This window comes from Ochotona princeps, chromosome 6 (genome assembly GCF_030435755.1).
Source record: "Ochotona princeps isolate mOchPri1 chromosome 6, mOchPri1.hap1, whole genome shotgun sequence".
Lineage (NCBI taxonomy): Eukaryota > Metazoa > Chordata > Mammalia > Lagomorpha > Ochotonidae > Ochotona > Ochotona princeps.
Window position 1 is genome coordinate 35,356,129 of NC_080837.1, and position 15,787 is coordinate 35,371,915.

Genomic DNA, 15,787 nt, shown 5'->3' on the forward strand with positions numbered 1-15,787 from the left:
TTCACCAAATAACTTATCATGAACATTTTCACATTATAAATTTTGTTCTACAGCATTTTAGGTGGCTGCAAAAATATCACACGTTATAGATAAAACATAGCTTTTTAGCTTTGTGAGTTCTGAATGAGTAGATGGGAGCAGAGAATAACAATGTTATGCATGGTTACAAAAATAGATCTAAATACTTCAAAGGCCTAAGAGCTTCCCTTTATCCTGCTCCCAAAGAGTAAGAATGCTTTTCAGAAACTCTTAGCAAATGAAATTAGTATCAGCCACAACTTCCTCAGAAACCAAAGAAATACATTCTAGGGAGCAAGGTAACTGAGTCATACTCTGATATCTAACACATTATTTTTCTTACCAGTCAGAACTAATCTTAGTTGAGTCTGCACACTCACACAGCCCCAGTGACTCCAGCTTTGCCACCACTACAAAGATCTTTGCAAATGAAAACAAAGTGAGTAATACAGTGGAAATCTTGGCAGCTCCCAGAAAAAGAAAAAATAAAAAACAAAACTAAAGTGATAGAGTGAAAGTGAAAGGAGTCTTTCACAAGTCTTTTGCACAACCAAATGCATGGATATTGCCACAAGCTGAAAGGTTCTGGGTCTCGCTGGTAATTGTTTTCCCTGTGCTCCCTTACCTTAGGCTGCCATTTCAAAAATTTCCAGATGAGAAATTACTTCAATTTCTTGGAAATTGTATGATAACTATTGGGACGCGACTGCTAAGTGAAACAAATCAATAGTGGGATAGTTAGGTTAGTGAACAACAACCCTTAAGTCTTTCCAGGTAAGCAGCAGGCAAGTAAGCTAGGCCCTGGCCATGGGAGGTAATGGAATCTGTGGTACTTGGCTGCTGTGCTTCCTGAAGGCAAAGGCTTACTAAGTCGGATATGGTAAGAAGACTGGTTCCAGTACTAACCCACCGATAGCTGACTTCATTCTAGCTTAAAACTGTAACACTTTGGGCTTCAAGTGATTCCACTTCTTCCTCAGTTCAGATCTGGTGCCGGCAGAAGCAAAGATGTAGTTGATGGATTCATACGATAAATTCCACACCTGAGATTGGGTCAGATTAAATGTTTCAGCTGCCAGCCGATACTCTTGAGAAAGGTGTGTTGCAAAAACACCCTTATCATCAGTCTGCCAACAAAAACAAGAACATTTCAAAATGAACAAAGCAACGCTTAAAATTTTTAAGAGTCTATTTACCTATTTACCACACGCTTCTTTTATCTTTTTAAAGATTTACTTTATTATTTTTATTGGAAAGTCAGGTATACAGAGAGGAGGAGAGACAGAGAGAATGATCCTCCTTATGATGATTCACTCCCCAAGTGGCCACAACAGCCAGAGTTGCACCAATATGAATCCAGGAGCCAGGAGCTTTTTCTAGGTCTCCCACTCGGGTGCAGGGTCCCAAGTTCCTGAGCCATCCTCAACTGCCCTCCCAGGACACAAGCAGGGAGCTGGATGGGAAGCGGGGCTCCCAGGTTTAGAACTGGAACCCATGTGGGATCCTGGCGCACACAAGGCAAAGACCTTAGCCTCTAGGCTACTGTGCTGAGACCATACACTTCTTTTAAGTCTTAAAAAAAGGCTTATAAATGCATCTATTTATATCTGTAACTAAACACATATGTTTATACTTAGATATTAAAATCACTGAGGGAACTTTTAAGACATATCTGTGGCCAGAAGTTATCCCAGATCAAATTAAGCAGATTTTTGGGGGAGGTATTGGGCATCAGTTTAGTTTTGTTTCTTTGGAGCTCCCCCAGGAAACATTCTGGCACCTTTTCCGGTACAGACAATCCACAGTCATGCCTGGCCTGTGTAGCTTCCTGTGATGTCGCTCTAATTCCTCTGTTTGAACATTACCCTCAGGCACACAAGGCAGTCAGCTAAGCAGTGAGCACTGGTCCTAATGAAATTCAGCTACTCCAAGGAAAAAATATTTCACACAAAACACTTACACAGATCACAGAAGGGTGTGCAATGCTGTACCAAAATCCGAAATGATGCTGGTCGTAAGATGGAACTGTCTGACTTTTGATGTTTGACGTCAAGCACAATTCTAGGTGGAAAGAGAAAGAATCTTTTCATTAATAGCATGTAAGTGTATCCATTGTTTATGAAGTAAACAATGAGAAATGCTTGCAAACTATGCTAATTTGCAGTAGCCTATTATTTAGAAAAAAAAAAACTGGTCTCTCCTTATGCATGATGTGATCGGGTATAACCTGGACCTGGTACCGTGGTGTACCACATTAAGACTGCCTGCAGCACTGGCATCCCACATGAATGCTGGTTCAAGTCCTAGTTGCTCCACTTCCAATCCAGCTCCCAGCTACTATTCTGGGAAAGCAGCAGAGGATGGCTCAAGTCCCTGGACCCCTACACCCATGTGGGAGACCCGGAAGAAACTCCTAGCTTCTGACCAACTCAGCTCCACCTGCTGTGGCAATCTGGGGAGTGCAAGATGCTTTGTCTTTCCTCTCTCTAAATGCACCTTTCAAATAAAAATAATCATAAAAATATAACTCAATTCGTGTGATTATGTGGAAAATATGTACTTCAACTACAGCAGTAACATAGTGGGCAAAGAATTACTATTCTCTTCACAGACATGTGCTTCCCTTTCTTGTCAGAAACAGAAGGGCAAAGACAGTCATGACGAGACAATGGAACGGAGGTTCTTTGAAGGGCTGCTGCAGTCCTTGCTGTTCTTCCTTTTTATTGATTTCTATTGGAAAGGCAGATATATAGAGAGAGAAGGAGAGAAAAACACAGAAATTTTCCATCCTCTGATTCATTCCGAAATGGCTGCAACAACAGAGATGAGCCTATCTGAAGCTACGAGCCAGGAGGCTCTTCCAGGTCTCCCACATGGGTGCAGGGTCCCAATGCTTTCAGCCATCCTCTACTACTTTCCTTGGGAAATGAAACAGCTGGGACATGAACCAGTGCCCATATGGGATGCCAATGGTTAGAGGGTAGAGTATTAGCCAGTAGAGCTAGCATGCAGTCCAAAATCTTGCTGCTCCTGTGGAGGAGGCTAAAACAAAGGTGAAGAAAGCTCCAGCACTATGGGAGAGTTGTAACACTGACAGCTAGGAGTGGACATGTATTTTTCCTATGGCTTCTAAGAAAACCCTTACACAGTTTCTCTCAGGTTACCCTCCATTTTATGCTTCCAGCTTTTCACAAGACATTACCTAGCATGACTTCTACTAGCAAATCCCTGCCTGTTTCCTACAGAAACACTATACTTGGCTTCAAGAGTCAAATGCTTCACTGGACTGATGACATCTGCTCCCTAGCCTAAGGCAGCCTCAACACAGGCCCACTCAGTCCACAGGATGGTGCTCCCTTTGTTAGAAGCAGAGCTGAGTTCTCACAAGGTAAGGATCAAGTCAGTCTAATGCAGATCATTGCCTTTCTTTTTTTTTTTCTCAACTTTTGTGCACGTTAAAAAAATCTCAGCATAAAGAAGAAAAAATTTAAAAATCACTGTGAATTACTGACAACACTGAACAGCTAAAATACCCACACATGCATGTTCTAAATGGTATATTTCCCCAGCTGGTCATTCCATGAAATGCTTTACAGCCAACTGCTTCTTTCCCTCTGCTGAGAGGCCTTCCCCAACCATCCAAATCAAAGTGGTCATCTGAACACTACTGACCAGCCCCTGACCACTAGCTATCAGCCTGCTCAGCTTTCTTCATGGAACACTGACATTTGCTTGTATATTTGTTTACTGTCTTTCCTCTGCTAAAATATGCATTCCTTGGAAATGAACCCTCATGTCTACTTTGACTAGTGCTATATTTCCAGAAACTAGATATTTCTGGAATATATTAGATATATAAACTAGGTGTATAATAAAAAAAACTAGGTGTATAATAAAATACACCTCAAAAACAAGTATGCAATCAAATGGTCAATGGCTAATACATGTGTAAAATAAAATTGGAACTTTTCATAATGAATTTTTAAATAAATTCTTACATATTTTCATACCACATTAATTCTGTTCGTCATTTGAAAATTCAGATGACCCCTTATTCTTTCAGAAAATATTGAACTCCAAGCAGTAGGGAACGAAATAGTGAATAAGACAGATGCCTTCCGCTCATGTGATTTAGTTTCTATTGAGAGTTAAAACTTTGTTATTTAAAGCAAACATACTGTGCATTTTTTGATTTCTGAATAATGTTCAGTTTTAGGACAGTAGTTTCCTATCTTTAGGTTGCAACCTGGAAATTGGGGGAGGAAGGGTCAGAGAGGATCCTGAAACCCTAAACCTTACCCAGTGGTATGCGGTGTTGCCTCACGAAGTCCACCAGATTCAGGGATTGTCCCTCAGAGGAGTTGAGAAATGTTCCATGCCCAATTCTATCAGGAAGCAGATCCAGGAGCATCTGAGTTTCTTTTCCTTGGTTCGAGATCTTAAGGGGACAGACAGGACAGTCAAACACCTCTTCTAGTGCGTTTCTCTGTTTTTGGAAAGGCAGGTTTACAGAGAGGAGAGACACAGAGAAAGATCTTCCGTCCACTGATTCACTCCCCAACTGGCCACAACGGCAGGAGCTGAGCTGATCTGAAGCCAAGAGCCAGGAGCTTCTTTCAGGTATCCCGCATGGGTGCAGGGTCCTAAAGCTTTGAATCATCCTCTACTGCTTCCATAGGCCACAAGCTGGATGGGAAGTAGGGCTGCTGGGACACGAACTGACACCCATATGGAATCCTGGTGTGTCTAAGAGGAGGACTTTAGCCACTAGGCTACTGCGCCGGGCCCCCCTTGGTGGTTATTAAGGGATTCTTTTCCTATAGTGGGTACTCTGTCCAAGCATTGATGCAAACATTCCAGAAAGAGGAGTTACTCACACTTTCCCTACAGATGTATTTGCCTTTTATTGTCTCATTTGTATCTCAATATTTTTCTAGGTTGATTTCAATAATAAATACTTATTAAGTGCCTAGTTTGTGCCTTATTACATAAATTCTTTTTTAAAAAAATTTATTTATTTTTATTGGAAAGGCAGATACACAGAGAGGAGGAGAGACAGAGAGGAAGATCTTCCGTCCGATAATTCACTCCCCAAGTGAGCTGCAACAGCTGGAGCTGAGCCGATCTGAAGCCAGGAGCCAGGAACCTCTTCTAGGTCTTGCATGTGGGTGCAGGGTCCCAAGACTTTGGGCCGTCCTCTACTGCTTTCCCATGCCACAACCAGGGAGCTGGATGGGAAGTGGAGCTGCCGGGATTAGAACCAGCACCCACATGGGATGCCGGTGTGTTCAAGGCGAGGAGTTTAGCCACTAGGCCACGGCGCTGGGCCCTTATTACATAAATTCTTTAAGGTCTCACAAAAATCTTGTAAAGTATTAAGATAAATTAGAACTCAAAATTAGGCAATTAAAAAAAATTAAGTCTGTATGTACATACTGTGTTTTGTGTTGTATGCAAGTATATATATTCATGTATATTGGTAAAAGGTCAAAAAAACATAAACAGAAAACTGTTACCAGTCTTAACTTTGGAGAGCAGAACCAAAATCGGTAGGGGGGGCTTCTAATTTTTTCTCCTTTTTTATTATATTCTCAACACTTGGATTTTCTTCAGGTATAGGTAACTTTTATAGTTAAAAGATATAAAGCTGGAGCTGGTGACACAGCAGGTTAAACTGATGCCTGTGGTGACAGTATCCCTTACAACCACTGGTTTGAGTCCCAGTTGCTCTACTTCTGATGGAACTCCATTCCAATGTGCTTGAGAAAGCAGAGAAGATGATGGCCCAAATATCCAGCCTTCTGGGGGAGCTATACATTTCCAGGCTCCTAACTTGAGTCTGCACTAGCCCAGCTATTGTGGCCATGTGGAGAATGAACTAGCAGATGAAAGCTCTCTCTGTAACTCCGTTTTCTAGATGAATATATAAATTTTAGCAATATATTTATGTATGTGCGTATTTGTATATACATACACATGCATACATATATACTCATACACACATATATAATGCTACTTATGTTGTTAAGTTATCCATGGTCACAGAACTAATGAATGGTAGCTCTTTGGTGAATTATGTCTGACTCCACAGTTCATATTCTTTCCTGGGTTTCAGTATGCCTGGGTTTCATTTTTGACCTGCCTAATTATATATATATATATATCATGATAAAAATGTCTATCTGTATTTTTTATTTCCTAGATAGAACAAAAGGCAAATGATGGGAACTTTTTTAAAAAGATTTGTTTGTTTTTATTGGGAAGTCAGATTTACAGAGAGGAGATACAAAGGTCTTCAACCCACTGTTTAACTCCCCAAGTAGCCACAATGGCCAGAGCTGTTCCACCGATTTGGCCAATGCCTTCCAGTGGGCCTCAGTTCAGCCACAGGGTGTCCTATGATTGACCTATAGATTCTAGATTTTAAGTTCTGCTACCAGATTACTGACCCTCTGAGTTCTGTAGAAATGAAAAAGACAGAGGGGTAAGCATTGTGACGTACCAAATAAGATTCTGCCTGTGATGCTAACATCCCACACAGGCACTAGTTTGAGTCCTAGATGCTTCACTCCCCATCCAGCTCCTACTTGGCGCCTGGGAAAGCAGTGGAAGATGGCTGAAGTGCTTGGGCCCCTGCACCCACAGGGGAAACACAGAAGAGGTTCCTAGCTCCTGACTTTGACCAAACCAACTACGGTCATTGCAGCTATCTGAGGAGTGAACCAGTGGATGGGAGATCTCTCTTTCTGTGTCTGTCTCTCTCTGTAAGTAAATCTATAAAAATATTTTTAAAAGGTTTGGTGCTGTGGTGCAGTCAGCTACACATCCATCTGTGGTGTTGACATCCTATACAGGCACCAATTCAAGCTCCAGCTTCTGCACTTTTGATCCAACTCCCTGCTTATGACCTGAGACACCAGCAGAGGCTGGCCAAATCCTTTGGCCACTGCACTCATGTTGGAGACTCAGAAAAAGTTCCTGGCTCCTGGCTTCGGACCAGCCCAACTCCAGTCATTATGGCCATTTGGGGCATTACCAGTAGACAGAAGCTCTCTTTGTCTCTCCTTGTCTCTCTGTAACTCTACCTTTCCAATAAAAATGAATACATCTTCAAAATAAAAATTTAAAAAGAGTAAAAAAAAGTACCAGCAAGAAGTTCTAATTTTTAAATTTCTAAATTATGATGCTACTTAACCTTTATATATTTCCTAAGTATATTTCCTACCTTTAAGAAAACAAATAGATAAAAAGTAAATCCATTGTAAATGGGGGAAGTACAACGGATTCTCTTGTTTGCTTCACAAGGATGTGTCTTAAGAAGATGATGGTTTTCCAATGATTATATATGATCCATTCGCATGCCCATGGTGCCAGGGTACTGAGGGTTGGTTAGGGGCTCTGGAGTTCCTTGCCGAGTCCCTGAAATAATGCCGAACTCCTGCCAGCATGTGTAATATACTTAGGTCCCCTCTACTGTGAAAGCCAGTGATGAACCGGTGGTGCATTCCTCAGGCTCAGCTGGCCAGAGAGGCCAGTGATGGAAATTCACATATCTTCCCTAACAAGATGCTAGCAAACCTCAACTGGAGTCTAAAATAATCTCCAGGAACCACAGAAAAGAAACAGTAACACTACAGTTATCATTCTAACTTGTATTTTAAAGTATTTATACTCTCCTTAAAAAAAAAAAAAAAATTTCTAAACCAGGTTTCATTTTGTTCCTTTTTATTTTTATCATCTTGAACCTAAGACGTTATTTACCTCTGAAAGATGTAGCGCCAACTTCAGACCTGCATTTTTAGCTTCTGAAAGAGGTTCCAAATAGTCTTCTGCTTGTCCTATCTTAAAGACAAAACTAACATGAGGATGCATGAAAATTCTGGGGAGGCAAGAATCAGATACCCTGTCTCAATCAACTAAGGACAGATATTGGTAGATAGATTTCGCTTGCAGTTTTTATTTGTAAAGCATCTATTCTGTGCTGGCCTCTGGGGAATTCTAAGCTGGTAAAGGCACAGTCTTTGCCCTCAAGACATCCTGTGAATCTGAGATCAGTTAGCTCAAGTGGATAGAGCAATCACCAAATTTTATTTCTAGAAGGAGACCTAAGTAAGTAGTGCTGTGCCTCTCCTAAAACAGACAGATGAAAATAAGAACAGTTCAAGTTTAGACACAGCTGTAGGAACCAGTTTCAGAGGACAGTTTCGTTCAGTGGGTTTCAACCAATGCAACACTGCCCTCCAAGGTGACATCAGTCAATATCAAGAGATATTCTTGGTTGTCACAACTTGGGAGGGTGCTACTGGCATCTTGACAGGGCTATGGCTAAGCCTATTACAGTAATGAAGGAAGCCCTCAGAACCAACAATTATCTAGCCCCAAATGTCAAGATTTCTGTTAGAAGTTAATATTCATGAGTCTCAGGACAACCTTTTTTTAACTGGGAGTTCCATGAGATCATTAAGCCCCCATGCCTCAAAACATCCATCCACTGTGTGTATCGAACTAATTTCCACCCTGTGAATGTAGATTGGTATTAGCTTGTGTGCTATCTCTAGAAGAATGATGAAAACTGCTGTAGAATCAGGCAAGTATTTTTTCTGAATGATGCTTAGTTCACACATGCCAGACTGAGCACGGTTGGTCGTCTCTGGCAGAACAGGGCTTCCTTCCAGTGACTGCTCCTGTATGAGGAGAATGCAGGATGCTCCAGCATTATCTTCCCCCCTACTGAGTCTACCTTTTAGAACTAAATGTGTTTCAGAAACATAACTTACAGTAGGGTCTCCACTGAGGTCAATGCCAAGAACTATGTCTTGGGTAGAAAGGAAGAACTCTTCTGCAAGTTTAACAGTCTCCTTGGCTACGGAAGGGCCATCTCTTCTGTCGATGGCTAGTAAATATCTTTAAAGTAAGAAACACAAAGTCGAAAAGTAATCTGAAGGATACCAAAAAAATGACTACTTTGAGTGTAGCCAGAGAAGCACAGCATGCTATGTGAAATATTGCTTCCCAGGAAAAGCACAGCCTTGAAAAATCTAGATTTAACTTTTGACTTTGCCAGACAGAATGACACTTGAATTTCCAGATTCAAATATCTAATCAGTGTTTAAGACTCTCCCCCGCCCCTCCCAATTGGCTGATCCTCGGCCTACAAGTGCTGGCATCCCATATGGGCATTGGTTCATCTTTGGGTTGGTCAATGTCCTATCTTATGTCCCAAGCTCCCTGCTTATAGCCTGGGAAAGAAGCGGAGGATGGCCCAAGTACGGAGTCCTATTCATCAGGGACTGGGATCAGCACCCATATGGAAGGCTGGCATTACCGGTAGATGCTTAGCTTACTATGCTATGGTGCTAGTCCCTATTTATTTTCTTAAGGATTTACTGACTTATTTATTTAAAAGGCAGAGTAGCAGAGACAGATAATGCCTTCCGTTAGAGGCAAATACTTAAGATACAGTGATCACAGGGCCATCTGAGAAAATGACAGCTAAATTGAGACTAGGATAATGAATGAGAACGAACCAGCTATGCAGGGATATGGTAGAAATGCATTCTAGGTAAAAGGAACAGAAAGTATGAGAAGTGCTGGGATGAGACAGACTTGGTCTAAAGGTGGAACGGACAGCAAGCTAGTGCATAGTTAATGAAGAACTCTTAGATGAGCTGCTGAAGAAAAGCATCAGATAGAAGCTAACAATGGGAAGCCATACCTTATTTCAGCAAAAGTATGCAGAATTATATTGATATGGAAATAAATTTCAAACCATATTCTCACTTTAAAAAGGATTCTTACATATATGTATATATATATATATATATATATATATATATATATATATATATATTCTTAACTCTTAAGTAATGTAATATAATGGTTGATTTGTCTTACTCCTACTAAGAAAACAGTACTATTTCACCTTTTAGTTTTTGAAAAGGTCATTACTAAGGTACCATCATCTTACCTAACATCAATGTCTAAGTTTTCTTGCTTGCACTGTTTTATACCCTCAAGTATAGATTCCACATAAGACTTTTTAGTCATTCCTAGAAGGGACACAAAGAAAACACATGTAAAGACATCATCAACCATTTCATCCTCAACTTTAGCACCTGTGTATGAACATTTTATGTTGTGACTAGGACATGGTTAAAGATTAGTGAAAATGCTTGAGCACATATCTCAGAGCATGCCCCACATCCGGGACGTGGGGTGGGCGGGAAACCGGGAGGGGCTTCTCCCTCAATATCCCCCTTTACCTCAGATACATGATGGAAACAATATTGACATAATAGCATTACCCACTTCCCTATCCCCCTGAACCTTTTTTTTTTCTTTTCTTCTTTTTCCTTTAACTGTAATTAACTATGTAAAGATTGTCAACAACAATACAATAAAATAGATTAAAAAAAAATAATAAGTTCACAAAACAAACAAAAAAAAGATTAGTGAAAATGTAACCCTTTTTATGAGTAATTTTAGTAACTTGTCATTGTACTTAAGCAAAATCTAAAAAAATAAAGCACTAGAAAAATGAAGTGAAACGAAAATACATAATACAAACCCATTTTAAAATTCTAAGACTCGGGCCCGGCGGCGTGGCCTAGCGGCTAAAGTCCTCATCTTGAACGCCCTGGGATCCCACATGGGCGCCGGTTCTAATCCCGGAAGCTCCACTTCCCATCCAGCTCCCTGCTTGTGGCCTGGGAAGGCAGTTGAGGACGGCCCAATGCATTGGGACACCGCACCCGCGTGGGAGACCTGGAAGAGGTTCCTGGTTCCTGGCATCGGATCGGCGCAGCACCAGCCTGTTGCAGCTCACTTGGGGAGTGAAACATTGGACGGAAGATCTTCCTCTCTGTCTCTCCTCCTCTCTGTATATCTGACTTTGTAATAAAAATAAATCTTAAAAAAAAATTCTAAGACTCAACATGAAATTATTTTAACAAATTGTTATAACATTCTGAAATGGTCATTTTTTAAAAGATTTATTTATTTCTATTAGAAAGACAGATTTATAGAGAAGGAGAGACAAAGACAAAGAGAAAGATCTTCCACCCGTTGGTTTACTGCCCAAGTGGCTGCAATGGCTGAAGCTGAGCCGATCTGAAATTAGACGCCAGGAGCCAAGAGCTTCTTCCGCTTCTCCCACATGGTTACAGGGACCCAAGGATTTGGGCCATCCTTGACTGCTTTCCCAGGCGACAAGCAGGGAGCTGGATGGAAGTGGAGCAATCGGGATATGAACCAGCACCCATATGGGATCCCAGCACTTTGTCCAAAATGACACTCTCTATTTGAATGGAATGAGGGACCCAGGAAATTCTTTGAAAGCACACGCAGATCCCTCATCTCCACTGGGGACTGTTTCACTACATCATGGCATATGTCTAGCCCTGCAGACTATTAGTCCTTGAGCAGTGACTGTATAACTCACATTTCAGTGGCTACCATAAAATGTGGTTCTGGTTCCAATCATTGCCACTTTATGAAGGGATGCATGTAGCAAGACTTAACCTATACTGGGGCAACACTCAGAGCATGTGTCCTTTTCTCACGGTGAAAAAACTAAATAAAGAAAAGCAAGATAATTTTCGGAGGCATTTTTTCCCCTCCTAAACAGAATTTTTCTATTTTTTACTTAAGAATAAATCACTAATACTGTCCACCATGTGATACAGACTGATGACTGAAGGTCCTTAAGAAAAGAACATTACAACAGAGTCAAAGTTGGTGTCTCACAATGATAACTCAAAGCACACAGGAAAAGGGACTGATGTTCACTGAGAAGTAATTAAATTTTACCAGCAGCATTTTCTCTTGGAGTGCTCCTCAGTTCCAGATATTTGACACCGTCATCTGCAAATTCCTTAATGACATCTTTTGTGACCTGATAATAAAGGCAATGTATACAACATTGTTTGTGTTATTGAAGATCCCAATGAAAGCCCTAGGTTCCACAGTTTCCTTTCACTAAATCTCACTTTCAAGAAATATCGGCAATCTCCCAGGTGGTGGAGATGACCTACTACATTTCTGATGACTGATTACATTCCTTGACAACCCTGTGACACTCCGAACAGTTCCCATTCCCTCGTTCCCAAACTAAATCTAAATTTAGCATCAGGCATTTGGCCTGGCAGTTAAACTCCATTTGGAATGTCAGTTATTCCATATTGAAGTATGTGAGTTTAAGTCCTGGCTCCATTCCTGATTCCAGCTTCTCATAAGCTGCACTATGAGAGGTAGCACAGATTAGCTCAAATAGTTCCATCCTTCCCACTCATGTGGGAGTCCTGCATTGAGTTCCTGGCACTTAGCTTTGGCTCTGCCCAGAATCAGCTATTGTGGGCATTGTGGTAGTGAACCTGCAGATGGGAGCTGACTCTTACATTAAAAAAAAAAAGAAAGAAAGAAAAGAGAGACCAGTATGATGGCTCAATTGGCTAATCCTCCACCTGCAAGTGCCAGCATCCCATATGGGTGCCAATTCATGTCCCAGCTGTTCCACTGCCCATCTAGCTATCTGCTGGTGGTTTGGGAAAACAGTAGAGGACAGTCCAAGTCCTTGACACCCTACACCTGCATGAGAGACCTAGAAGAAACTCCTGGATCCTTGCTTTGGATCAGTTCATCTCCAGCCATTTGGGGAGTGAACCAATGAATGAAAGATCTTTCTCTCTGTCTCTCCTTCTCTCCGTAAATCTGCCTTTCCAACAAAAACAAAATCTTTTTAAAAAATGAATACAGGTTTGGGCCCGGCGGCGTGGCCTAGCGGCTAAAGTCCTCGCCTTGAACGCCCGGGATCTCATATGGGCGCTGGTTCTAATCCCGGCTGCTCCACTTCCCATCCAGCTCCCTGCTTGTGGCCTGGGAAGGCAGTTGAGGACAGCCCAATGCATTGGGACCCTGCACCCGCGTGGGAGACCTGGAGGAGGTTCCAGGTTCCTGGCTTCGGATCGGCGCAGTACCGGCCGTTGCGGCTCACTTGGGGAGTGAATCATTCAGCAGACAAAAGATCTTTCTGTCTCTCCTCCTCTCTGTATATCTGACTTTGTAATAAAATAAATAAATCTTTAAAATAAATAAATAAAAATGAATACAGGTTTTAGAAAAACAATCTGTACATCACACCTTTTTCTCACCACCTGATCTTCTCCACACACTTAACTATTCCTTTAGCTCCTAAAGTTCACAGCAGCAAGCTGATAAAATAAGACAAAGCTCAAACTATTCAGAACCAACTACGTGTGTAGAGCACTAGGAAATGTACATACAGAAAGAAATAACCTGGAAAGACGAGTCGACTTACGATGGATGATTAGGTATTATTGATATTCTATTTAAAGCCACATCCTAAGGTTCTTATTCAATTTACTTAGGAATGAGTTATAGCTGCCAAAGATTGTAGAAGCATTAAACTTTCCTCAGAAGCATTTGGCAAAATTCCCCTTAGTGAAAGGGAGTGATAAACGTAAGTATTCAATTTAATACAAATCTCAACAATCCAAGAATGACTGAAGGGGTTATTTTCCTTTCTTGCCATCATTCCTGTTAAAAAAATATATATAGAAGAAAAAGAAGCCAGGTTGGGAGTGCAGCAACAACCCATCATCATTGATCTTCTTATAATTGAGACCTCAATCTTAATCCGTTTGCACTACATACATATAGACATGCAAGTCTGGAGTCCTGGCAAAGGAAGAAGGATCGATTGGTTGTGCAGAAAATTATGCTGATACATTCATAGCAATTCAAAGAATGGGCCTCTTCTTCTTTATCTCTCTCCTCTAAAGTCAAAAAGGAATTGATACTCCACTACCACACACTGCATGGTGCACTGGAAGCTGCTGAGCAGCCTGCCGGGTGCTCTCTCTGTCGGCTCAGTAGTCATGCGGGCCTAGAGAACAGGCACCACAGGATTTCCCCAGCCTGGTTGTTGCTCCTGCTGGCAGACACACAAGCCAGAACTGGAGGTGGACAGGACAAGGGGACCTAGAGAACTGGTACCACAGGCCTCCCCTATACAAGAACCCACAGGTATATGCAAGAACCAAGGCTGGGGGCTGAGCAGAATGAGGGGCTTGAGAGAAGGGGGAAGAGAACTAGCCCCAGGGGCCTCTCTGGGCTTGGTCACTATACTTGTGGGCAACTGTGAGAGCAGGGTTGGGTGTGGGCTAGGCATGGGGGACCAGATGCTACCATCACAAGCCAATCAGCTGCAAAACCCTGAACACATGAGAACTGGGGTGGGTGTGGGCTGGGCAAACACCCAGAGAACTGGTGCCATGAGCCTCCCAAGTCTGGACTGCTGTACCCAATGGTGTGTGCAAGAACCAGGGCTGGAGGCCTAAAGAGCCAGTGTGGGGGTTCTTTGGGCATGGACACAATAGCCACTGTTCTGGGGGAGCCCACCAACGGCTTTTGGCACCTGCAAGCAGCCCGGGCTTTCATCTCATGTCGGCCTCAGACATGTCAGTATCTCCTATCTGAGAGACCAGAATCCATGCGTGTATGGTCTGACCTTGATGCACATACTACATGTTAGGGTCACCTATGTTGCTGACTCCTTTGTAAAGAAGCCAACAACTTCTTACAGAAAAGAGGAAGCTGGAAGAGGATATAGCCACTGGCACTGAATGAAAATTCTCCAGCCCATGAGACAGAAAGTCCCACCATGTCTTCAGCCGCTAACTCAAAAATGGACATCACTTCTCTGACAACCAAAGGGGTGAAAAACCTGAAGATACTGACTTTGTTCTACAGCCACAATGAACCTCCAACTACAAGCCCCAACTCCCAGATTTCACCAGACAACCAACGTGGAGAGACTACTAAGAACAGCCTGCAACAAACCTCCAAATGAACACAGAACGGTCAAAGACACTGGAAGATTAGTGGGTGGGATGAAGATTGGGATTAAAAGTCTGGGGTGGGGAGGGGGAAATGGTGAAACTGGATGTGATTCATTGTGTATAACAAAGGATCATATTGTATAAAATGCTAATAGTAAGGGGATGGGTGAATGGCAGATGAGAACTCTGTACTACATCACAATTTTTGTTTCGTACATTTAAAACTATTCTGAAATAGAAGTTTAAAAGAAATTTATCATAATGTAAACAGAATAGGCAGCTCATACTCACCAGGAGCTCTGGGGAACCAGACTCAGACTTCACAGCCAAAGACTGCATCATAGCATTCAAAATGACCTGACTCTCCTGGACCAAAGCAAGACACCATGGTTGTCTCCACCATGAAGCACAACCTGGCAGCCCCTATGTCATCATCACTGGTCATTTGTCGTCTGGCACTGCTATCTCTAGGAACCCCATCTTGTTGTCACTGCCCCACCAAAGTGTGGGCCTCTTTACGGGCTTAAGGAATTTGGATCTTTTTTTTTTTAAAGATTTATTCACTTTATTACAAAGTCAGATATACAGAGAGGAGGAGAGACAGAGAGGAAGATCTTCTGTCCAATGATTCACTCCCCAAGTGAGCTGCAACAGCCGGTACTGCGCCGATCCAAAGCCAGGAACCTGGAACCTCTTTCAGGTCTCCCATGCGGGTGCAGGGTCCCAAGTCCTTGGGCCGTCCTCCACTGCTTTCCCAGGCCACAAGCAGGGAGCTGGATGGGAAGTGGAGCTGCCGGGATTAGAACTGGCGCCCATATGGAATCCCGGGGCGTTCAAGGTGAGGACTTTAGCCGCTAGGCCACGCCGCCGGGCGTGGATCTTAATGTTGCCCCAGAAGCGATCAGCCCTAA

General features: G+C 42.4%; 1 protein-coding gene across 3 annotated transcripts in view; it reads right to left on the reverse strand.

The window, feature by feature from the left end:
* The window catches only part of ADAL (adenosine deaminase like), a 26,900-nt gene continuing 11,113 nt past the window's right edge, over positions 1 to 15,787 (reverse strand). For all 3 annotated transcript variants that reach the window (XM_058665967.1, XM_058665966.1, XM_058665968.1), the window contains exons 5-11: positions 11,827 to 11,911; positions 9,986 to 10,067; positions 8,796 to 8,922; positions 7,780 to 7,860; positions 4,318 to 4,456; positions 1,979 to 2,079; positions 1 to 1,145 (exon numbers count right to left, since the gene is read on the reverse strand). In XM_058665967.1, the coding sequence (XP_058521950.1) occupies positions 951 to 1,145; positions 1,979 to 2,079; positions 4,318 to 4,456; positions 7,780 to 7,860; positions 8,796 to 8,922; positions 9,986 to 10,067; positions 11,827 to 11,911 (810 nt within the window). In that variant the 3' untranslated portion in view covers positions 1 to 950. The remainder of the gene's footprint in view (positions 1,146 to 1,978; positions 2,080 to 4,317; positions 4,457 to 7,779; positions 7,861 to 8,795; positions 8,923 to 9,985; positions 10,068 to 11,826; positions 11,912 to 15,787) is intronic.